This window comes from Polypterus senegalus, chromosome 6 (genome assembly GCF_016835505.1).
Source record: "Polypterus senegalus isolate Bchr_013 chromosome 6, ASM1683550v1, whole genome shotgun sequence".
In the NCBI taxonomy this organism is placed as follows: Eukaryota; Metazoa; Chordata; class Cladistia; order Polypteriformes; family Polypteridae; genus Polypterus; species Polypterus senegalus.
The window spans coordinates 176,372,280-176,398,150 of NC_053159.1; the positions used below are offsets into that span (position 1 = coordinate 176,372,280).

General features: G+C 38.0%; 2 protein-coding genes across 6 annotated transcripts in view; one reads left to right on the forward strand and one right to left on the reverse strand.

The window, feature by feature from the left end:
* Nucleotides 1-21,821, reverse strand: part of mettl8 (methyltransferase like 8) — a 167,122-nt gene extending 145,301 nt beyond the window's left edge. The window contains exons 1-4 of one of the 4 annotated variants that reach the window (XM_039757609.1): nt 21,747-21,821; nt 19,564-19,643; nt 19,186-19,272; nt 8,547-8,706 (exon numbers count right to left, since the gene is read on the reverse strand). In XM_039757609.1, coding sequence (XP_039613543.1) covers nt 8,547-8,706; nt 19,186-19,216 — 191 coding nt within the window. In that variant the 5' untranslated portion in view covers nt 19,217-19,272; nt 19,564-19,643; nt 21,747-21,821. The remainder of the gene's footprint in view (nt 1-8,546; nt 8,707-19,185; nt 19,273-19,563; nt 19,644-21,746) is intronic. The other 3 variants (XM_039757610.1, XM_039757611.1, XM_039757613.1) reach the window with 3 other exon arrangements.
* Nucleotides 21,822-21,983: 162 nt separating this feature from the next.
* dcaf17 (ddb1 and cul4 associated factor 17) overlaps nt 21,984-25,871 on the forward strand; it is a 131,855-nt gene continuing 127,967 nt past the window's right edge. The window contains exons 1-2 of one of the 2 annotated variants that reach the window (XM_039757614.1): nt 21,984-22,084; nt 22,890-23,158. In XM_039757614.1, coding sequence (XP_039613548.1) covers nt 22,961-23,158 — 198 coding nt within the window. In that variant the 5' untranslated portion in view covers nt 21,984-22,084; nt 22,890-22,960. The other variant, XM_039757615.1, reaches the window with a different exon arrangement.

The window sequence follows — 25,871 nt, forward strand, 5'->3', positions numbered from 1 at the left end:
TCTAAACGCAACCTTGAAACAGTGATACATGCTTTTATAACATCTCGTCTAGATTACTGCAATGCGCTTCTTTTTGGAATTAGCCAGGCCTCCATTCCTCGCCTAAAGCTGGTGCAAAATACTGCTGCTCGATTTTTAACTGGCAGAAGAAAGTATGAGCATGTTATCCCGATTTTAGCTTCCCTTCACTGGCTTTCTGTTCATTTTCAAATCCATTTTAAGATCCTTGTATTTGTTTTTAAATCCTTTAATGGCTGTGCCCCATTTTATTTGTCAGAACTGCTGCACCCTTATGTACCGTCTCGCGCTCTCAGGTCAGCAGACCAGATGCTTTTACGTGTTCCCAAGGCACGATGCAAACTCCAAGGTGATTGGGGTTTTTCAGTTGCAGCCCCAAAACTCTGGAACGATTTGCCGTTGCACGTTAGGCAGGCTCCTTCACCAGCTGTCTTTAAATCTTATTTAAAAACACACTTTTACTCTCTGGCTTTTAACCCAGTATGATATGTTGGCTATCTGTATACTTTTTATTAAGAATCTCTTCAGCTCTTATGTGTTTCTGTTTCATTTACCCTTGGTTATTGTGTGTCTGATATGTTAGGTTTTTATTGTACAGCACTTTGGCCAGCCTTGATGCTGTTTTTAAAGTGCTTTATAAATAAATAAATGTGTAATCAACTGAATTGGCCAGAGGTGGACTCTAGAAATATCTCAGTGATGATCAAAACAATGGGATGCATCTCAGCCAAATTTCAAGAGTCACAGCAAAGAGTCTAAATACATGTGACAATGTGATATTTCAGTTTTTTATTTTTGATAAATTTGTAGAAATTCCTAAAATCCTGTTTTCACTTTGTCATTCTAGTGAATGGAGTTTTGTTTGATGGTGGAAAAAAATGATTTAAACAATTTTAGCACAAGTCTGCAACATTGCAAAATGTGAGAAAAGTGAAGGGGTTTGAATATTGTCTGAAGGCTCTGGGAAGGAGCTGTTTCACAACCACGTTTGGAGCCCTCAGCATTAGGCAGGTAATACAAACAAATGCATGGCTAGCTCACAAACACAATATATGTATATTTTTTGTTTTGAAATATACACATAAAGGAAATTTCAAAAAGAATACTATCATAGTAGGAGGTTAGTTAATTAAAACAGCCATACAAAGACTATCCAATCATCACAGTAACACTCTTTACTAAAAAAGCTAACCATTCAATTTGCTTAAAGAGTTCTGAATATTTAATGATTGTTACTACATTTTTATTGTGTTATTAACTATTATTTCTTCAATTTAATAATTAAAAGAAGCTAACTACCACTGCTGGGATGTCAGCATTATCTAAAAAACAAATTGCAGCACGATCAGAACACAGATGTGAAAAATATACACAATCTATAACACACAAAAAATCAAAGAAATATGCTAAAATAAAAACATTAATTCAAGAAATAGTGAGAAGATATAAAAGATATGACATTGTTGGTGCATTGTATTTAATTTATTTTGATATATTCTGCACAGGTTTGTTGGTTTTTGCTCACCTTATCTGGGTTGTTGAGTATAAGGATGTGACTTATTATATTGCTTTAAGGTTCTAATTTTTCTGTGGTATTTTTATTTTATTTGTTCATTGACATTTTTTGTTTCCATACAACCGCTACCATTTGCATACATCTTTACTTATTACCTGAATGTGCACAGTTCATGACATCATTGGGGAGCGCCGTTCAAGTAATGTCTCTATCCAAGACTGCAGATAAGTCTTCTTTGTACTTTGGTTAACAACATTTTTGGCTCACTTTATGATGACGATATTTGTTTATTGTTTAAAGATTTAATTGTATGTATTTGTTTGAATTCCTAGTATCAGTCCCTGCTAGCCTCCCGAGTATGTCCATTTTCTTGATCCTTTTTCTTATGTCAAGCTATTATTTTATACTTAGCATAACAGACATAAAGCAGCTTACACAACTGGTTAATGTTTCAGATAATAAAAAATATGCCTATTCTTAATATGTGTATCCAGAATAGGGTCACAGGGGACGTACAACTTGCCCCAGCAGCAATAGGCAGTACATGAAACAAGACAAAAATGAAAGCACTGTCTTTTTACTAGTTGCCTTACAAAGCTACAGAAATGCTTTATGTAGGTTGATGGGTCATGTGATCAAGTTTGAAGGCGCCGTATATCTCTCTCTCTTATATGACAAAAATAAATTCAAATATGATCATGAGAGACAAAAGGGAAGAACAACATCAATCTATTTTCTGATTCGGAAAAGTAACACATTATCAATTAATTCATTGTTGTATAAAGAGATATGCAGGTGGATGAGCCCATGGTGTCCTGGATAATGGACTGTACTGTATGTCAGGTAGACCACAGTTTGTAAGACTCAAGGACTGTGTTTCTGATACGAATGTGAACAACACTGGAGCACCACAAGGAACAGTCCCATCTCCTTTTGTTTTCACTCAGTATACCTCAAGCTATAAATATAACACCAGGGCATATCACTTGCAGAAATTCTCAGATGATTCTGCAGTTATGGGGCGTATTGATAAGGGGACGAGACAGAGGAGAGGAGTCAGGAGAAGAACTTTGTTTCTTTGTCTACAAAGTAACTGCCTGCAACTTAACATCAGCAAAACCAAGTAACCAATTATTGCCTCACCGCACCTAAGAGCTTCTATGTCCGGTCACTACTCAAGAAGCGGATGGAGAGCTGGTCCACTCCTACAAGTACTTGGCGGTGCACATTAATGACAAGTTGGACTAATCTCAGAACACAGAGGAACTAAATAAGAAAGGGCAGAGCAGGATCATTATCCTTAGGAAACTGCATTCATTTAATGTGGGAATTGACATTCTTTATATCTTCTATAACTCTCTTTTGGTTTGTACAATGCTATATACTGTATACCCTGCTGTTGTTTCTTATATTCTGTAAGTGCCTTGAGCATGGGAAAGGCACTATATAAATAAAATATATTATTATTATTATTAACTCTCTGATGGCCACTGTGATTTTCTACACTGTGGTGTGCTGGGCTGGTAACATCACTTCAAGAAAGGCCCACCGAATCAACAAACTAATTAACAGGGCAAGCTCAGTAATAAGATTCACTCTGGACCCCTTGGAGACAGTAGCGAAGGAGAGAATGAAAACAAAACTGAGTGTCATTATGAACAATGCTTCAAATCCTCTCCCTGACACACCAACACTAACGTCTTTCAGCTGATGAATTATTCAGCAGAAGTGTGTCAAGAAATGCTACGGGGGCTCCTTTATATCAACAGCGATATGTCTGCATAAAGCCTCACTGAGACTGGGACAGCCAAGTCAGAACCCTTTTTTCTTTTGAATTTTCTTGTTTTATAGTAGTAATTCCAGTGTGTGCACAAACCAAAGTGTTTATTTATGCTTATTTATTTACTTTCTTATTTAAAGAGCTTCTATAAAAGGCCAAATTTCCCCTTGGGGACAAATAAAGGTCTCTCTATCTAAGATGTTCACATGTTTCCCCAGGCCCTTGTTTTGTCCAGGAGAAAAAGGGATCGAGAACTGGCCTCACCTACAGTCCCTAGTTTAGCTTCACTTTGCCATGGGGCACTGTGGCACATTTCCTTGTGCTACTGCCACTTAGTTTCACTGTCTACGACTCAGGCACTTTCAATGTAAACTGTGTACCTTCTTTTGTCCACTTGATCACAGATAGGTTGCAAGGTACAGTGGGTAAGGCATGGGACTTGTATACCAACTAAATACTGGATCATCTCCCATCTTAAACTCATTGTATGACACTAAGCAACTCACCTAACATGCCAGTTCTAAAAGAAAAGATTGTACCGCATCCAGTCAACTCTCCACATGCATAATTTGTTTGGTTATTTCTGTCTTTGCAAAATATAAATCTTCATGTTTCCCTGCAAAGATTTTTTTTTTTTTTTACTCCTATCAAAAATGTTAGATGTTCTATACAGATTTGAAGGTACTGAATCCAGATCTGGCAAAGGAATTGCTCTATCCCATCCAGTTTTTGAGAGAGGAAGGTTTGTAACTCAAGTTGGTTGTAAGTCAAGACTATTTCTCCCATAAGAAATAATGGAAATACCTATAATGCGTTCCGAACCTCCCACAGCAACACTTACGTAACCTTTTCATAATAAAAAAGGGTTGTATAATGTGCATAATTTACCAAAAACACCAATAATTTTTCTAATATACTAACCAAAAAGTTATAAAAAGTGCCTAGCCAACCAGAAACAACAATTTCATACTGTACTCACCATTTAAGTTGACATCTTTGGCTTGCAGGAAGGGAGGAGGAGGAGAATAAAATGAAAGGTGGTTATTGTTTGGAAGGAGAGCTTCCATAAGAACATCAGGACTTTGGTTCTCTGGTGTCCTTTCTCTCCTTGGGAGAGGCTGTAGCCCACTAGGACCTGCTTCTGGATCACTTGGTCTCAACCTTTTCGGAAATAAAAACTGGTTGAAGGTTGTCTGTTTCTGTCTTTTCTTCAACACAGTCCTGTAGTATGACATGACATTGCCATTAAGCAAGTTAATGCAATGATTAGCTTTTTCTCTGTCTGGGTGGGTCTTCTCTACAAATGTTTGTAGCTCTGTCCATTTTTTCAGGATGTCCTTTATTTCAGAAGAGGACATTTGCTGCACTGATTGTTGATCCTCCCCCCCCTCTTCAGAAAGCTCCTCAGCTGCCATTCTCTGTTGGTCAGCCAGAAGTTCTGAAGTTCCTCTGTAGACAATTCCTCTGAGTGTTCCTCCACCAGTTCGTCAACATCACACCTGTCTACCTGCAAGCCTAAGGGCTCAGCTATAGTGACAATGTCATCAACCACAGGGTCAGTTGCAGGCTCAGGCTCCTCTACAAAGCCGTCAAAGTCTCTCTCCTGTAAAATTTTAGGCCACACTTTCTTCCAGGCAGATCTCAGTGTCCTTAGACAGACATTGGCCCAGGATTTCTATATTAACCCCACACAGGAAAGGATGTTGTAATATTCCTTTCCAGAACACTGTAAGAGTTAAATCTGTATCTGAGACCATTTGGAAGCACTTCTGCAACAGTTCCTTGGTGTATAGCTTCTGAAAGTTAGCTATAACCTGCTGGTCCATAGGCTGCAGTAGAGGAGTTGTATTAGGTGGGAGGAACTTTACTGTAAGCCATGGGAATTCTTCAGCCAACTCTTCTGATGAGGAGAGCCTTGACTGTAAGCCTTTGTCCTCTACAGTAGATATTTCTTAACAGTAGGATAGAAAACCTCCCTGATCCACTCAAGAAAAACTACTCTTGTTACCCAGGCTTTTGCGTTAGATCTCCACATGACCCCCAGCCTATTCTTCATGACTGTATGTTTTCTGAACACTCTAGGAGTCTCAGAGTGATAAAGCAAGAGAGGCTTTATCTTGAGGTCACCACTGGCACATAACAATAAGGTTAGCCTATCCTTCATAGGCTTGTGGCCTGGCATTTTCTTCTCTTCCTGGGTAATATATGTTCTCCTGGGCATTCTCTTCCAGAAAAGCTCAGTTTCATCACAGCTGAAAACTTGATGACAGCGAAAGACATTTCTCTGTGTTAAAATTTCAAAGTGGTGTATATAATTTTCGGCAGCCCTTTTATCAGCACTGGCTGCTTCACCATGCCTAACTACGCTATGAATCCCAGTTCTAATTTTAAAATTGTGAAACCACCCCTTACTGGCACGAAATGATTCACCACTATCACTTATTGATGGCTTATCCTTTAAAAGATCTGCATTTATAGCCCTAGCTTTTTCACAAATTATAGACTCAGATAGGCTATCACCTGCCATCTGCCTTTCGTTTATCCACAGTAATAATAGATTTTCTACCTTGTCTAACACTGTTGATCGTGACTTACTAATTTGAATAACACCTTTAGCAACATTATCTTCCTTATACAAATCTTTTCTTTATAAAATTGTCGAGATGGTGGAATTCGACATGCTGTACTTATTAGTGAGATCGGTCACACGAACGCCACTCTCATATTTCTGAAAAATTCCTACTTCGTTTCAATTGTGATCGCTTTCTTTACCTTTGTTACCTTCTCTTCCTTCCTTAGCTTCTTTTCTAGCTTTTTTGGGGCCATTTTGATAGCAATTATCGAAATAAATTATATAAATTACTGCACTGACTGAGATTACATCCACAAATACACGTATCTGGGCTCCGACTGACACTTACGAATGCTCTTGGCGGTTTGTTTACAATCGCACAAGCGGACACACGTGACCACATTCGGGTCACAACTCAAGACGGTCATAATTCAAAACAAAAATTTTGGTCATAAACCCAAGTTGTTTGCATGTCAGGCTGGTTGTATATCGAGGGTCGACTGTATTTGTAAAATGTATTATTTAGACTTGGAAAAAAATAACAAATTACACATAATTGTTTTAAATATTAGCATTTAAATAAGTAGTCACTTACTAGTTTGTTTATCTTAAATCCTCCAAAGGTGTTAAACAGTGGAATGACCAACAGATGTCTGCTAACATTAACTCACACTAACATAGACTCACTTCACTTTCCACTATACAGGTAACATCTCTCCATGTGAGCAAAGTCCTGGTGGACCCTCTTCCCCATGTTCATTAGAGACTACTCCATGAAATCCAAACGAGAGTGCAGAAACTAGATTTTTATTGACATGTTGCAACCAAGTGCTGGGTAGGAAGACAGAAGCCCCTCAACTAGTTTCTCATAGTTTTCTGCCTTTGTATTTCCAAGAACGTGGCATCAAAAGCTTTTTTTTTTTCTTCTTCAATAAAGGAAGGTTCTATATTTTTCTGTCATATGCTTACCTGTTACCTGTTGAAGACAATGGATGGATCAACCCAACTTTGCATATTTTCATAAAGACATTAAAACAAGTTTCTCTCTTCTGAACAATAATAAAGCATCTTTCTATCGTGCCTGAAGAAGGGGCCTGAGTTGCCTCGAAAGCTTGCATATTGTCATCTTTTTAGTTAGCCAATAAAACATGTCATTTTGCTTGACTTCTCACTACATTCATAATGAGTAACACGGTACAACACCCTAGTACTACCTTCTAAATATAAATTCTTGGCTAGAAAACAAAATACTGATTGAGAACAAAAACTGTGTAGCAAATACTTGATTTGGGGTTGTTTCCATCTCAGTGGACATTAAGAATGAGGAACAGTGACATTCTTCACCTCAAAATATACTTCAAATAATATTCTGAGCATTAAAAAAATTAACAATTTGTTTCAAACCAGTGTTTTTCAGTGAATCTGATATCTTGCAGAAACTGTTTGTGGTAGAGAAATTTCAATTTCAGAAATGGCTTTATCACACCTAAATCTATAAAGTACACTTTTTGCGTGGGAAGATTTTGGTGCAGATCAGTGTTATTTTTTTTAAATGGTAGGTCTCACTGAAGATCAAAAATAAAAGGATTTTCATACAGATTATAACACCACAGCTTCAAGGCAGTAATGTTGATGTCAAAGACATGCCTGATTGCATCTGTGGATTAGTGACAACAAAAAATGGAAGATTTTCTTCCCTTTCTCCTTTTCATGTAAACCTTTTAATATAAACCTAAGGGTGGTTACCTTGAAGAGTCTAACAGGCCTATCCATTAACATGTCAAAGGGAAGCTAACACCAAACTACAGACAGTACCTTATCTGTTTATGGGCTACCCTCCCTTAAAAATGTCAATCGTTACTTTTGTTCTATATAGAGATCAATCAAAACGAGTGCATATGGAGGGTGGTGCTAGCCCATTATCCTGGAGGTCCAAAGCTTAGGCATTGAGAGCAATGGATGAACTTAGCAGAACAAATAAAACACCAGAAAAAATGGAAATGCATTATTTTCAAAATTCTGAAAGAATAAGAGAACTTCAATAGTCACAGAAAGGCAGTCAAAGTCCCGAAGAAGTTGATGCAGCACAGGCATAACTAACTGTCCATCAAAGGTAACTTTCTCAATTAAAAATTGAGACTTTTTTTATTTTGTTTCTTTTACCCATCAGTTCTGATGGTATCTGCAAGCACATGTAACAATAACAGTGCATAGAATACTTAATAGACCCATTGTTGGAACCTTAGGTATACCAAATAGCCTTCCCCCCTCTAGGTTCAGTAATACTTCAGGTAAGGCTGGCTGGCAAGTAGCACACAACATTAAGTTTACTGCTGTCAGAAGCCTTCACATCTGTCTCCACACTTCATGTTGTTTTAACTTGGGGCCGTTTACTTACTCCATCACAATACCCATTTTAGGTCAAGCTATTTTACTTCAATTTAAGGATCATGCATATTGAGCTATGAAAGTTTAACAAGAGTACATAATAACAGTAATTTGCCGATAAGCAGCCACTGTAGCAAATACTAATTTGTAGGTAATGATGGGATTTTTATTTCAGTACTTTTTTTAGTACATTAGGAAAATTAAACCATTAGAGAATATTTAACACAATTTTAAATCCAGATGGCTACTCCATATAAAACAGAAAAACATACCACATATTATGTTCAAATACTTTACTGGGATCCGTTAGTAGCCGTGAACCAAGGGGTACAGCAGGTCTGCCTGTGCTTTCAAATCTGCATCTCATTTTCGTTCCTTTCACAACAGTCAGGTTCCTAAGAAGGGGGAAACAAACCCATCTCTTCATTTTACCTAGGATCAAAAAAAAATGCTGTAAGCAGGTACAGTCGATTCCGGTTAATTGGACCACTGGTTAATCGGACCAACCGCATATTCGGACCGAATCCTAAAGAACCGAAACAGATCATATTACATAAGCCTCATATTGTTCCCTTTAATGGACCAAAATATTGTTTAATCGGACCAAAGAACGTGACAGAGAATAAGAAAAAGAAGCCAAAAGTCGCCTGCAGAAAGCGGATGTAAACGTAAAGCGGAAGACCAGGAAAATGATGATGATGACCCTAATTAGTTAGTGCAAGTGACAACACAAGATGCCAGGAAATGCATTGAACTTTGCGCCGCTATTTCATGCAGGAGGAAATGAAGGCAGTCCCATTGATGCGTTCGATGTTTGTGGTGGTTTTGTTCAAGTGCAGTGCGTCAACAGAATGCGTCAGATCACACTAGACAAGTTCTTCAAACGTTGACTAGAATTTGGTAATGTAACCTTTTCTATTGTGTTTCACATGCTGAGTGTCATGTAGATTATTTCAAACAATTAGTAGAGTTCTTTTTCAATAAACAAAGTTGTAAGCAACCGTACATATACATGTACATGTACGTAGTTATTGTTTGTACGTTCGCCATACACGTATGCAGCACAATAAAAGTCATAATGACATTTTAATATGTTACTTATAGCACGTCCCATCTTGGTTGCACATGTATAGGGCATGTTCGTGTAATCGGACCAGCCAGTTATTAGGACCAAAGTGATCGCGTCCCGATGTGGTCTGATTAACAGGAATCGACTGTATATAGTTTATACTGCATATCACTGCAAAGTAGATGGCTGTGAGGGCCTGTTTTGGACAAACTCCAACCTGCATTGTAAAGATTTCATTACACTCAGATTCACACAAGACCATGCTAAACCCATTGCCAGTGTCAATCAAGAGTTGTGTACTGTAAATTCAGTATCACTTTTGAATGGGACTGTTTCATATTGTTGATTATTCTGGAAAAAAAAAAATCACATTTTTGACAGTCACTCAGTCAATCAGTCATTATCCAACCTGCTATATCCAAACAAAGGGTCATGGGGGTCTACTGGAGCCAATCCCAGCCAACAGAGGGCGCAAGGCAGGAACAAATCCCCGGGCAGGGCGCCAGCCCACTGCAGAGTACACACACGCACACACACACACACACACACCAAGCACACACTAGGGACAATTTAGAATCGCCAATGCACCTAACCTGTGCACCTAACCATGTCTTTGGACTGTGGGAGGACATGCAAACTCCACGCAGGGAGGACCCGGGAAGCGAACCCAGGTCTCCTTACTTTGAGGCAGCAGCGCTACCACTGCACTGCCCTCACATTTTTGTTTGTTTTTTTTTATTTCCTTGGTGACTTGTTTGTTAATTTAGGGTCTGTTGTTAAAATTGGTTTAATTTGCCCTATAACAATAGTGCATTGATGCTCAAGACCCGAGTTGGCTCATTTACAGGTATCAAGTGGTAAAACTTTTAAAAATTCATCATGGCAAGCAACCAACAAATCACTTCCTTTCTCATTAACAAAACAAAAAAAAAACATCTTCCTTATATTCTTGTTTTTTGTATGTTATTAGCAGAAATCTACCTGGCGGTTTCTACCAAGATTATTCTACCCAGTGTGACGTAAATGGATTCTGCTGTCTGTGTTCTTCATGGCTGCTGTGTTGGGATATGCTAATTAAAACGGTGTAATAAGTGGAGACCAGAGACGTGGAAAGGTTTGGGGCAGCCACCCGTTTATTACGGTTTCCCGGCTGCAAAAGTCTTTGAGGCATTGTAACAGTTGTTTACACAACAGAGTCCAAAACAGAACTGCCTGCCTAAGCAAAGGCAGTGAGCTTTATAGCACAGAGGGCGGAAATGATGTCGTCCTCTGGGCCGGAACTGGAAGTGACATCATCCTTGGGGCGGAACCGAAGTGACCTCATTCTCGGGGCAGAACCGGAAGTGATGTGTCCTTCCTGGAAATGGCGGCTCCTGGTGGGATTTCCCGGGTAAGACCTGCAGAGAACTCAGAAAGAGCGTCAGTGCACCCCGCCCCCCCCTGGGCAGATGTATAAACAGTATTTCCTAAGCCCTTCAGCTGCTTCCCATGCACACGTGTGTGACAACGGCTACAGCTTATTAAACACGATTGAGATTTATTCTGCAACTGAAAAGAAGTTGTGTTTTAAAGATTCAGATATTAAGTACTGCATTGTATGCTTTGACTGACCATTCCCAATTGCAGCACTAAAATTTTGTCTTGAGCAGTGGAGGTGGCGTGGGGACCTAATCCAGGCATTTAAAATTCTCAGAGGCATTGATAAAGTAGATCCAGTATCATTCTTTCAGCTTATGGGTGAATCACATACTTAAGAACATGAGTGGAAACTAAGGGGAAGTGCATTTAACACTAAACTAAAGCCCGGAAGCTCTTCTTAATGCAGACAGTTATGGGACTCTGGATTAAACTATGGAGAGATGGAGTTGAAGCAGAAGACAACCTTTAAGAAGAATCTTTATGAGATTCTGGGAAAGCTTAGCTATCAGCTAAACAATCAGGCTTGATAGAGTGAATGGTCTCCTTTCATTTGTCAAGTGTATGTTCTTATGTGCACCTCTCGCTGCTATGAATTAATTCTTGTCTAGGATATAGGTCTCTACTGAAAAGAATAAAAAATTAAAAAAGAAAGTCTGAAGCTGTAAATCTCTCAACAAACAGAACATCACTCACGCACTGAAATTTTTAATAAATACAAAGGGTCGCATGAGCTGAACACTGTTTTACCAAAAAATAAAGAAAAGGTGGGCTAATAAAGTTTGCATTCACTTCTCATCAGAGTATAAAAGCACACAAGTACACGTCTGCTTTGGAGAATAACTTGATACAGTCTAATTGTAAGATAAACTATTGGTCAGTTAACCCAACAATTTTATACAACACCCTTCACATACAGAGCAAGACAATACAGTTTAAGGGTGTAATATATATTTTTGCAAATTGTCAATCTCTGGGACGAGAATACAAATGGCTCTGTTACAACAAACTGATTGATGCACAGAGCTATAGCTGTAAAAGTAACTGATCGGCAGTATACTACAGTCAGCACAGGAACGAGAAAAATAATAGTGTCAGCTAAAAAAGGAAACACTCGGTATGATTCAAATATTATTTTCCACTTAACTCAGAATAGAGCTCACACTTGACATTATGACCACACAACATCAGGGCCCTAACTTTGGGTTTCATTCAGTCTATCCATCCAATTTCTAAATCTGCTTAATTCAATTTTTTAAGTTTTCAGGCAAGCACAGCCTAACTCAGCAGCATCAGGTGTAAGGCTGGAACCAATTCTAGACTAAATTAATAGCCAATTTCACAACACTTCATTCCTTTTTACAGGGTGAGCCAAAAAGAAGTACCACATTTCAAATGTTTATTCTACAAAAACACTACAAGGTAAAATACATTTCATTACAACACAAGAAAGGGGATACAAAATAGATTTGTTTTAACTGTGTTTTAAAAATATCTTCAAGGTGGAGGCCATCATTAGCAATGCACTCTTCGAGACAATTTCTGAATGCTCGCATGACTCGTTCGGCCATTTCTAGGGGTATAGCAGCGATTTTGTGGTGAATAGCATCCTTGAGGGTATCAAGGTTTTAAGATCGGTGTTTGTATACCTTCGACTTGAGATAGCCCCACAAGAAGAAATCACATGGAGTGAAATTGGGCAAATGTAAAGGCCACCTGACATCGCCACGCAGGTAGATCAGCTTCCTTGGAAACATCTCCCGCAAAACAGCCTGGAGATTTTCTGTCCAATGTTGTAACCAACTGTCAGAATTTAGACACCCACTGAAGAACTGCCATCTGATTTTGGACATCAACGTTAGGAGGAATGATGAAGTGTGATGATGAATTCATTATTTTTCAAAAACGCTTCGACAGCGAAAACCCGGTGCACAACAGACCAAGGTTTGTTTCCGACTTAAAACTACAGGGATTGCCAATCAAAGGACCACCAAACCCACTTGGCTGCCTCTACCTTGTGCGATGACCTTGAGAAATGTGGTACTTCATTTTGGCTCACCCTTTACTGTGCAGAACATATTAATGTCTTTATTCTCGTGTATACATTGCAAACTACTGACAATTTCAAGAATAAATAAAGCTGCTGGAGTGGTTCATTGTTTGTCTATAGGGCAACCAAACACTAGAACAGTGGTTCCCAAACTCGGTCCTGGGGACCCCCTGAGGTTGCAGGTTTTTGTTCCAACCAACCTCAGTTTTTCAATGGACTCCTAGCCTAAATAAGTGAGTCATTATTTCCCTGTTTTTGTGGTTTGGGGTCCGTGTAGAAGTTACAAAACTAAGTTTGGTAATTTTATTATGAAAATGTACTAAACAGTTATATGGGAAATACGTAATTATTTTTTTTTTACTTCTTAACAGTATTTTCAACCAGATTTTCACTGTTATTCCAGGTGTCCTGGGGCCTCATGTATAACGCCGTGTGTAGAACTCACACTATAACATGGCGTAAGCACAAAAGCAGGAATGTATGTACGCACAGAAAAATCCAGATGCAGGAATCTGTGCATACGCAAACTTCCACGTTCTTCCGCTACATAAATCCCGATCAGCGTGAAAAGTAACGCTCGTGCACGCACCTGCTGTCCCGCCCCAACTCCTCCCAGAATTATGCCTCTTTGAATATACAAATCAATATAAACAGCTCTTAAGCTCAGCCTTCTGTGAAAAGACACTGGTAAATGCATGGGGGAAAATATAAGAACTTCAGCGAATACCAAGTGGAGGCAAGGAAAAACTTACTATTTGTTGGTTTAAACAGTGGTATAATCAACAAAAGGAAGTTGATCGAGTGACAGAGTGTCGGAGAAACTCGAAAGCTCAAGTTCACAAAATCGCACAGTGGCCGAAATAAAAAAGAAGTTGTCAGATATCAAAGTCGCCGTGAAAGGCAAGTCATAGCCCACCGTCTGAGTGTCATATGAAAGCTTATTAGGGTACAGAGAAAAAAAAAGGCACACAGTGGGGGGAAAAAAGCTCTTGAAATTTCAACTTTAATCACGTAGTTTATTTTGTCATTAAAGTAGAACATAAACCTCATCTTAAAATTGTTTAATTTACTAGTTTCTCAAATCCCATTTTAACTAAAGTAGCACGTTAAATGCTTTGTTTTGTATTTGATCTTTTATGTGCTGTATGTGTGTGAATCACTACGTGCTTCTTAAACCAGCTTTCTCTTTCTCCGACAGAACACAGAATCCATTACATTCATAATATTACAGCTCTCTTAATAATTAAAATACGGAGATGTATATGTGATATATTTTTCATGATGATAGGAATGAAAGCATGTTATTAAACATGGGAACACGGTGGTGCAGTGATTGTGCGCAACCTTCGATGAAATTATTGCAGCAGTACTGTCTCTTTCCAACGTACCAACCTCCAATTCCTGTCCTTACTTTTCTTTCTCCAAATACCCAATCGCCACACAATCAGCTCTGCAATAGACATTAAGCCATCTGTAAGCTTACAAGAACGATTCTTCAAAACTTTTAAGGAACATTGAAATATCTTTGTAGTACATGTTTAATTATTCTATCCATCTATCCTTCCAGTGTTGCGTCAGCCCAGCAAGAATACAGCACGAGGCAGGATCAATCCGTGAACTTCCTAGCGCTGCGGCACCTTATCCTCACATGTTTAATTCTCAACAATTCAGATTATTTAAATGAAGTTAAAGTTTTATCTGTATAATATAATCAACATATTTTGCTGCATTTCATCTTAAAAATGATATCGTCATCATATGTAAATATGCGCTTTATAGAGTGGCACAGATTGTGCAATATTATAACTGTAGTGCAAGTTTACAGTGAGGTGATTGTACTTATAAGTACAAACAGTTCTACAAGGAGCACTTGATGGACTGATTGACTGTGTTTAAAGTTCTTGGGATGAAACTGTTTCTCAGCTGTGAGGTCCGTACGGGAAAATCTCTGAAGCGTTTTGCCATGGCTGAGGCAGCGTTTGCTTGATGCTGTATACCGATAATTTTCTTTCAGATCAGCTGCTGCTGTGATTTACACTCAGATACAGTGATATAAATACTTCGAGTGGTGCAGTGAGAGTAATATGGAAAAAGATGATCCACTGTGGCAACTCCTAACGGGAGCAGCTGAAAGAAGAAAAAGAAGGTGCAGTGACAGTAACAATGCTAAAGCAGTTATGGTATTTGGAATACTATGGCTATTCCCTGGACCATTATATTGTTACAGGTTAATTACAATAAGATGCATTGCACCAATAAACAATATGTGGTTAGTTTCAGTGTATTTATAAAGCCGCATCAGGAATGTGGATCTAAGAAAGAAAGGGTAAGCACACAGGAACAGTACCACTGCTTTGACGCTGGATGCCGCCAGTCTGCAAAACTGAGCGCAGAACTTGTGTACGACAGGGTATGAGGTACCGCGGAAATGTGCGTGGCTTTACGCCAAGTTTAGGTTTTATACATTGCAATTTGAACGTGGAAACGTTCATACGTAACATTTCTGTGCGTACGCACCGTTTATATATGAGGCCCCTGGTTATTTAATTCATTATTTACTAATGAGTGGGTCTGACAGTTGCAGCGTTCATCATCCCAGGTGTCTGCTCTGCTTGTTGTTAATTGTCACTGTTAGAGTCAAATGAAGGGAGCAAACTACGCCAAAAAAGGGAAAATAACATGAAAACAACAGAAGAGAGTTAAGCATTTAAATCTTTAGAAAAAATAGAAATATTTCTAAATATCTTATAAATATAAAAACCACACTGCTGTGCTTTTCTGAATGCAGAATCAGTGAAGAGAAAAAAAAGACCAGCTAATTAAATGAGATCAGTTGTTATCAATTATTATCTCTGATAACAAAAACTTGTGGCCACAGGGGGTCCCCTGGACCGAGTTTAGAAACCACTGCACTAGAATGACCAAGTGACAAGTATAAGTGATAGCCAATATTTAAAGACTCTAATTCACATCAGCAAACTCTTTTTAGAACTGCTACTGGTTTGACTATTCATATTACTTTCTTATTCACATACCATTTTCTGGACAGACCATAACTGTGGGGATCACTTGTTACTAATCCATTTCCATTCTATACTTTGCGTCCTACTGTGCTTGCAAAAAAAAAAAAAAATGCTGATGGAAAAAGACTTTAGAGTGGAAAAGAAAAAGTGCATTACCAGTGACAGCTGGCATATGATTTAATGCAAGCATGGGCACAATTCCGTATGAAAACACTTTGTCACCAAACTGTTATACCTGTGTAGTCCCTCTAATATACTCACTCCTAATCATGTCTAACCTAGTCACTCCGAGCAACAATCTTAGCATTTTCAACTCCGCCATCTCCAAACCATTCAGCATAGTTGGTCTCACTACCGTTTTATAGCCCTTCCCTTTCACCGCTTTGTACACCTAGTCCACTCTGCCTGCACTCTCTTCTTCACCTCTCTGCCACACTCTCCATTTTCTGTTTTGTAATGATGTGTTGTATAAATCCACAAGACGGAGCCTTAGATTGTCTGAGAAAACTGACATCACTACAATTTAAATGTTAAATAGTTGTATGTGGTGTAGGCTCCTAGTGACTGTTGTGCTGGTCTTTAAAACATTCATTTGCAGCTTCAGTCCCAATTTTGTGTCACTGCGAGACCCCACACAAGTAACTTAACATGCAAATGCTTCATGTATAGGAAAAAAGAAAGTTATACAAAAGCAAATGGGCATCTGCCTCTCAAATGTACGACTTGGCTTTGCTACTATGTGGTAACTGGGCAGTGTGGTGTAATGCTAAAGGCTTTGGAGTTCAAACCCTGAGGTTATGGGTGCAAATCACGCTACTGACACTGCATGACCATGAGCAAGTCACTTTACTTTATTTGGAAAAAAAAAAGAATTGTATCTCAAATGTTGTAAATGAGTCAACATAACATTAAGTAACTGGCTAGCATTTTTACTCTCCTGGATGCTCGTAATGTCTAAAAAAAACTTCCAGCACTTTATGCTGAATAAAATCTCATTGCTAAGTCCTACCTAGTGGTGCTTATCCTGTCAAAAGCACTTCAATTTTTTGCACAGATACTCCATCATTTGAATTTTAGGGAGCATTTGATATACAGTGGTGATTATTTCAAGCTAAGAGATAAGAAAAAAACAAAAGTTAACCTTTGGATAGTGGAAAAAAAACAAGGTTTCGCAGTGGCGTTTTACATAGCAGGTTAAGGACCCTTACCTACAAAGTATTGTCAAGTTATCTTTTCACTTGGTATTTATTATGTGCTATCCAAAAGCCAACCTTTACTTCCTTCCACTCACCCTGCTTAAAATATTCACCAATAGATCCTAAATTCTCCAAAAAATGTAGTTGTGAAGCATGTCCATAATATCTGTCTAGACAAGCCTTGCTAAATGTATCATTGCCTAATTTGGAGAACAGCTGGCGTGATTACATATACAAAGTAAGACAGAGGCTGCTGCTGCTGTAACTGCAATGATATCTGTTCAAAGGGTAAGTTCTGTATTTTTCAAGACGAAACTATGTCTTCACAAATATCCTATGTAAGTATTTGCCAGGTGAACTTCAATTCTAAAAAAATATTTTACCCGTACTGATACCTTACATTGTAGGCTATGGGGCACAAAGGAAAAAGCTTACAAATGTAACAAATACATTCATTTTCCAAACCAAGATAGTGGTGGACTATGGATCTGCGTCTTGATATTACACATACATTGTAAAATACTTGATATATGTCATTTCTAAACAAGAAAAAAATGACAATATTATGAGATTCTGCCATTTCAAAAGAAGACCAGCTGTACGCAACAGCTCAGCACTTAGTCTTCCTTCGTAAAACAACCTTTCGAGCTGATGGTTTAACATGGCTTTCTCATAGCTTCATCTTAGTTTAATCCTGCTGCTCTGTATATTCAATTAATTATAATTATAATTCATGGTGGCTCCAAAATCCATACTAACCCCTACTTTCTCTTCTGTTCTTTTTCCGGTTTTCTGTGGTGGCGATCTGTGCCATCACTACCTAATCAAAGCACCGTGATGTCCCTACATTGATGAATTAAAGGCCAGAAGTCCACATGACCGTCATCATCAAGTTCTTCCATGAGAACCCTGAATACCATGAGGACTGATTGAGGTCATTCATGTCAAGTAGGATGCCTAGAGGGGGCTGGGTGGTCTCGTGGCCTTGGAACCCCTGTTTTTTTTTTTGTTTTTTCTGTCCTTCCTGGCCATCAGATCTTACTTTTATTCTATGTTAATTAGTGTTACCTAATTTTAACTCTTATTTATTTTGTCTTTTTTCTCTTTCTTCATCATGTAAAACACTTTTGAGCTACATTGTTTATATGAAAATGTGCTATAGAAGTAAAGGTTGTTGTTTCCTCTCAGAAGACCAAATTTCAGAAAACTTTTCATGCCCTGTGGTTGGTTTTTTTGACATTTATTTCCAGATTTATGTCAGAACTATCACAAGCAAACAGAAAACATATCTTTACCATGAGTAAAATAATACCAGGTATATGCGATACAACAATTATTTCCAGATTCCATTTGTTGTCACAAACGTGTCGAAAACATGGAAGAAGCACATTAATACTCTGCAACTGTCTTGGCTTGAGAATTGGCCCCATCCACTCCAATGTGAAGCATCAGTACGGGCAAGAAATTGTTTTTAATTTAAAGAAAGTGCTTAACTTTAGAATACAATTTCATGTGGCAAATGCATATATAGCAAGTTTGTGAAGAAATAACTGTGTCTTGAAAAACACCAAACTTTTCCTTTACGTTAAGAACATTGCTGATTTAGGATGGATAATCTTTCTAAACTGCATCATACATTATACTTGAACTATTACATAAAATTATACAGCAACACAAGTAGATGCCAAGCACCTTCACTCTTTCTGAAGTTGTGCATGCACAGAAAGATAAGGGCATTAGTGGCTTTGTGATTATTTTGCATATGGTGGTTTTACAGTGACAATACTGGGATAAATAATAACAAAAAGCAATCCGTTAACTTCAAACCTACTCATTCTCACAATCTCTTTTCTCTGCCATGGTCTTCCAAAGCACACCTCACAAAGCTAGCTGAAATCTGAGCATAATTTCAGGGCCTCTGCAGTATAAAGCCTTGTTAAATTTTAAAAACAACCAGAGAGAGAGTCTCGGTGTTCACACTTGGACTACTTAGCCCTTGTCCACAAGGTATGTCATATACAGTTCAAAACCTTAGACTCCCATCGACTAACTTAGCGAGATTACATGTACTTCAACAATCTGATTATTCACAGAAACCTGATTTCTAAAATGCCGATTAGGGAAATTGAGTTAGCGCCCTCTGAGAAACCAGCTTACTGTTTGTTAAAAGGTTTTGTAGTCTGCGCATGTCCGTTACACTCCGTCAGCCTGCATATGCTTTTAACAGCCCTGGGCAGAAGTGTCCTGAAAATACATTAATAGAGGCAAATGTTCAAATGATTGCATTTAGTCCTTTTCCTGTCTCAACATTTCAGAAATTGATAAATGTATGTTGATGAATTGCACATACAGTCCTAAATTCTGCAACACATTCTCAAGAGCAGTAGGGTAACATGTTAAAAATAACATATGTTAAGTAGTCTGATGACCTTTTAAAGTAACAAGTAACCTAACACATATCTTATTGAAGTAAAAATACCTGCGTTGTCATCATTATTAGAGCAACACTGGATGTAAGGCAAGAAGCATACGTACCGGTATGCCAGTCTTTTGCAGGGCTCAATCACACAGCCAAGTAGGAAAACGTTTGCTGTGGGCAATCTGGTAACAGAAACCTACAAATAAAGTGTCAATTTGTCTGAACACATTCATAAAACAAGAAAATTATAGTAGACATCATGCTTATTTTTAAACTTATATATATATATATATATATACACTGTATATATATATATATATATATATATACTGTATATATACTGTATATATATATATATATATACTGTATATATATATATATATATATACTAGCTGTGTAAACCCGTACTGTAAAAAGCCCAGGGTCCTACAAACTATTGAAATCGTCAGAAAAAAAAAATTGAAATGTAGATATGTCAGGTAATTGAAAGGAACTACTCTGGGCAACTCTCTCCCAGGTTCTGTTTTGCTGACGTGCTTGCATCACTTGTACATTAGCAGCTAAGCAACTTTTTCTTTCTTCAGAGGTTTCATTTTGCTGACATGCTGGCCTCACTTGTGTTATTAGCGGCTAAGCGAGTTTTCTGTTTACTCTGAGGTGGAGTCTCACTTCCGGGCCGGAACAGACAGACACACACACACTTCCATGTGTAGATGTTTATATATAAGATATATATGTGTATGCAATCGTTTCATTTAATGTGGGAGCCCCTTTTTGTGAAACCTGGTTCAGCTGCACCATTTGCAGTTTTGCACCATATGCTCCATGGTAAATCTGGTAATGGAAAATGTCTGTGGTGCCCCCCTTTCCCTTGATGTCCTAAGCCTGGGTTTATTTTGCTTAATGGTTAATCCAGCCCTGGTAACTTATATCAGTATGCTGTTATAATGAAAGTCAATGTTCATATGATTTATAAAAAAAAAATAAATGCAATGACTTCATCCATTGTTTTAGCTGTGCGCCAGAAGTGCTGTTATAATGTTAAAAAAAAACACATTCCTACTTTTATAGTTTGACTGGTTGCTTTAGAACAACTTTAAAGCATTTAAATATGTATTAAAATAGCAATGAGGCATACCAGCATAGCATACAGAAACATGCTTCATCTAATTCAAAGTGACTGGGGACCTGAGGCTAATCAGGTAGCACTGCATGGGTACAAGGCAGGCATCAACTCTGGGCAGGGTATCGAAGGGTCCTTTCACAAGCTGGCAATTTGTACTCAACAACCTCTTTGGGTATGTGGGGGTGCATCTGAACTCAGGATGCTAGATGTGTGATACTGCCATGCTGACCACTGATTGCTTATTATATGGAAAAAAGAGGTTAAAGGTTATTTCCAGGCTAAAAACAAAAGAAGGTTAAAGACACAACGTTTCAGCTCTATAGGCTTAATCAAGTGTGCAGGTAACATATATACAAAGGGACAAAGCCAGGGAAGACAAAAGGAAAGGTAAATGTCTTGGCACTTTGAGCTGTAACAGGACCCACTGTTGTCACATGCAAATATGCCACTAACAATACCCTTTTATCTTGCCCCCCTGGTAAATTCAGTATTAAACAATGGGCTTCTTGCCAATCTATAAATATGATTGACTGCATTTCTTGAAGGAAGTGTCCAGCCATCTACATTGGTGAGACAGCTAGCAGACCATTTTAGGGAACACATTCACAATGTCAAAATCAAAGATCTTACAAAGCCTGTTGTAGAGCACTTCACATCTCTTCATCACTGTTCTATACGCTTGTGTTCCTTCACAAGGCTTCAAAGACACTTTTCAAAGAAAATCAGGAGATGCTAAGCTCCCACATGTCTCTAGGTGTTAATGACCAAGTGTGTCAATCATTTCCTTCATCTTCTGTCATAGCAGCATTTTCTTGCCTACTCTACCGTGTTCTCCTTTTATATGCCCCAGCTTTGTCCCCTATATTTGTTACCCGTTTCAGATACACACCTGACCACCACAACGTTGTGTCTTTAACCTTCTTTAGCGTGGTAAGAACCGTTAAGCATTTTTTCCTTTGCAAATGGACGCTACCACAGAGCTACACTTACCCCATTATTATTATAATTTTTATTATTACTACTATACCAAAACACAATACGACTGCTTGTATACGGGCAAAATTATTTTCCCTGTTTTCTTAAAAAAAAACCCTAAACAGACTAGATTTTTACAATCGGACAGAAAATATATGCCACATTTTCGCAGAAAACATAATACAAAAAAGGACGAACCGTTCAAAAAATAAATTGTAAATAGCAAAGATCAATTATGCCACTGATTCTCACACCACTCGCCTGGGATTTGACGCCATATTTTAATCATTTAACCTGGAACGAAAATAATCTTTACCTTCGCGAACACTTCCTGTTTCCCGGGAAATGTAGTTTGTTCAGAGAAGCCTGTGCCTAGCAATTAGGGAGACAATGCCGGCTATTGGACTACATTTCCCAAGATGCAACATGCTGCACTATTTACTTGTTTGACAAAAAGTTTCCTTTCAACGTGCGGAGATAATTGCTTCATCCATTGAATGTTGTTTGAGGATTGCTTTAATTTGTGCATTGAACAGGTGATTTTTTGTTAGTATTCCCTGAGAATTAATAGGTGCTTGAAATAGGCAAGCCTTGTATGTATTAGTTGCACAAATGCATCGAAGGGGTTTTTGTAGCTCCTTGTTTAATTCAAATGGTCTCTGTTAAATTCTCTTGTAAAAAATGAAATCCCCGATATTCTAAGCGCATCATTTTTGAATCTAAAATTATTTTTCGTTGAATTATGCTTTGAAATATTTTATACGCTTTGCCAAACTTGAAGCGACTGTATATTCAGGTAAAGTGTTTTATCTTTTTCCAATTCAAAACTTTGTTTCATACATTGATCAGTTATTTGGCGTTTAACGTGTGACATTAGCCTTTTTGCAGTGTTACTAACTTAATCTTTTCCTGTGTTTTTTATTCCTTTTTTACCCGTGAAGCGCTATGAGCACGAGGAAGGCGCTATATAAATAAAAGTCATTATTATTATAAAAAGCGATTCTTCAAAGAAAAATAACGGCGAACTTTCTGAAATCTGCAAGTTCAAATTTCACTGTCCACGCTACCAGTAATTCTATTAAGCGATCTGAATTTAGTGAATATCTATACAGTGTTTCTTTTGGATTGCGGACTCTTCATGCAAACATTTTTTTATTTTATTTCGTGTACGGATAATTTATTTAATTTGCACGTGTAGGTCATGTTTATAATAAGCAACTGTCAGAAAAAGAATAGCATAAGAATAATAGGTGTCTCCGTCGTGTTGACGTTTTGCCTGAAAATTTAAATTTTCTGAAGCATCATTTTAGTTTCAATTTGTGTATTTTTTTTTTTTTTCAGGAGATTAAATCTTCTCGAAATCGCTATAGCGGAGGCTTTGTCAGAGCTACTTATTAACAGTGCATGGAGGTATGAGTTTCTGCACTGTTCAGTCCCAAGGCACATCAGAAAATTGTCCACAACCACCATTGTCTTCAAGGAATACTGGATCTACAAAAACTTGCAATGTCTGTATTCTTCTGTTTCGAAGATCAAGTGGCATTTTTCGAGATCAGGCTGGAGTATTTTACAGAAAAAACATGATGCTCCTGTGCCAGCTCATGTGCCAGGTCTGTTGAGATGATATTTTCTGTTATGGTAATAATATCCTTGGGTAGTTAGTTTCTGTAAAATCAGTCTAGCATCGTTTGAGTTATCATTTTGCCTTTGGGTATGTTAGAGTTCAATTCAATTCAGTTTATTTTGGTGTAGCACTATTCACAGAGAGTACTGTGACAGGTTCTCTGGTAAAATGCATGTATAAATTTAGTAAATTACTAAATATAAAATGGGTACACACCAGAACAATCTAGACAAGACCAGACCATTCAGCTCAATAAAGCTTGCCAGTCCTATCCACATAATTCTTCCAAAATAACATCAAGTCGAGTTTTGAAGGCCCCTAAAGTCCTACTGTCCATTCTCTGTGTACAGAAAAACTTCCTAATATCTGTGCAAAATTAACCTTTTAAACAAGTTTTTAACTACAGTATGTTCTTGTTAATCTAATTTTAAAGTAACAGTCTCAGTAAAGATACAGATTTATTTGAACACACGGAAAACAAAGTAGAAACTGATTAACATAAATGGAAACCAATAATATCTGTGTATTAATTAATTTTTGAACTATGGCCAGTTGGCAATGGATGAGAGAAAAACAATCCCTGGAGAGAACAAATATCAGGTTGAAAGGTCATCCATAGTTCGCTTTAACAGAAAAATACAAAGTCAGACATAGTCACAGTTATGGAGCCCGCAACCAACTAGCCACCCCCATCCTCTACTGAACATCCTGTAGTAGAGTGTGCTGGGCCATCTAATCTGTTGACAAAATCTTTCCATCCAGTGATTCCAGTGCACCCAGTATCTGAGGTGATGGAGTGAGACTAAGACAAAAGTATGTGCAGTTCTGCTGTAGGGCAACTAACAAACATTAGTGAATTTAAAAAAAAAAAATAACTTGGATGTGAGCATCAGTAGGCTTTGCACCCTAGGAACCAAGTTACCCAAACTATTCTATCTTGATCTTTCTGATCATAAAATAGGTCTTTACGATAGCAATTGACGAGAAGAATGCAGAATTACGGCATTTGAGGGTTCCTCTAGAGCGCCTCTTTCTCTTGCACGATTTGGCTCAAAAACACTGATCAGCACATCGTCATCTCGGTGTGACACACAGGCACACATACAGACAGACAGACAGACAGACACACACATGCACCCATCATCGAGATATTGTTGTTTTCAGTATCAGGGAACCCTAAAACGTCAAGATCCATCGAAAACTGGAGATCAAAATTTTTAACGAATCTAAAGCTTTTGCTCCTCCCCCATAGATAATAGGTTATGGTGGGGGAAGGACACAAAGCAATTACATAAAAAACAGGCCAGTGGTACTCATTTGGTAGTTCCTTGTTTAACTCCTCACATGGCATGGATCATGTTCAAGCTAGGCAAACAGTAATTGTACACTTTTTTGCACTAAGCTAATTTATGCCAAAAGAGATCCTACTCTGGTGGGCCCTTAACCTTCAATTGCTCCAAGGGCGCTGTACAATGGCTGACCCTGCGCTCTGACCCCAAGGGGTATGAGAAAGCTAACAAATTCCTAATACGAGAAATTGTATAATGTGAAATAAAGAACAAAAAAAAAGATTATAAATAGGTGTATAGGTGAAAAAAGACATAAAAATGAAAAATAACGTATGTTACACTTCAAATTGTGCAGAAAGTAGAAACCAAGAGCAATATAAGGTACACATATAGTGCACAAGATAATGTGAAAAAAAAAAAAAAAAAGTATGGAATGGTTCATACAGTGCTTTAATGTAAATTACTCATTTGTGATATCTCAGGAGTTCACTGAGTGGAAGATTTTGCAATACAATGCAGCCAGTTGTACTGTACAATAATATAAAATCAAGTACATTAACTTACAACACAAATAAATGTAAAGTAAAATGAGCACGCAATTTGATCAAGCAAATAACCAATAATATTTATTTGATCTGAAACTGAACAAAATGGGTCATATGAAGTAAACAAGCTGCCTAGTTAGATAGATTGCTATGGGATGGCTCAATTCCTCAGTCCACGTTTATGTTTATAGATCTATTGTGGTGTTTCTTCATTTCCTTCTCTTCATTAACCAATATGTCCTCTGGGAGGGCTAACAAAATTATCTTCATTTCTTTGCGTGTATCTGTATGTGTACGGGCACTCACAGGTGCCTTTGTGCCTGTGTATATTTATATTTAAATAAATTACGTAACTCAAAAACTAGTTTGGCACAACAGTAGGGCTGGTCCCATGGGGCTAAATGGAGCAGATAGCAAAAACCTGGGTTAAATTAAGCAATTTCTGTGGTAGTTATTGTTGGTCATGGGTCAAATGTTTTTTTTAAAGGCTATAGAGATACAAGAAAATAGGCATGAAGCATGTAAAAAAAACCTTGAAATAGGTTAATTTTTTTCCCCAAAAGTTACCATTGTACATAGGTCTCTGGGTGGACATCTCGAAATCTGCTGTGGACATCAGGGGGCACTCCAGCTCCCCAAACGCCCAACACAAACCAGCACAGACACAAGGTAAAAGCCCAAAGAGTCTTTATTCATAGGAAACTCTTTAAAACAAGCGTTTCCCACCACCACAGCCATAAGTATATGCAATAAGCACTAGATAGCACATTAAAGCAACACTTTGTCTTCTCTCTTTATCTCTCACTGTTCCCTGCCTCCACACAAGCTTTGTCCACCTTCCACCTAACTCTGGTTCATCCTCTCT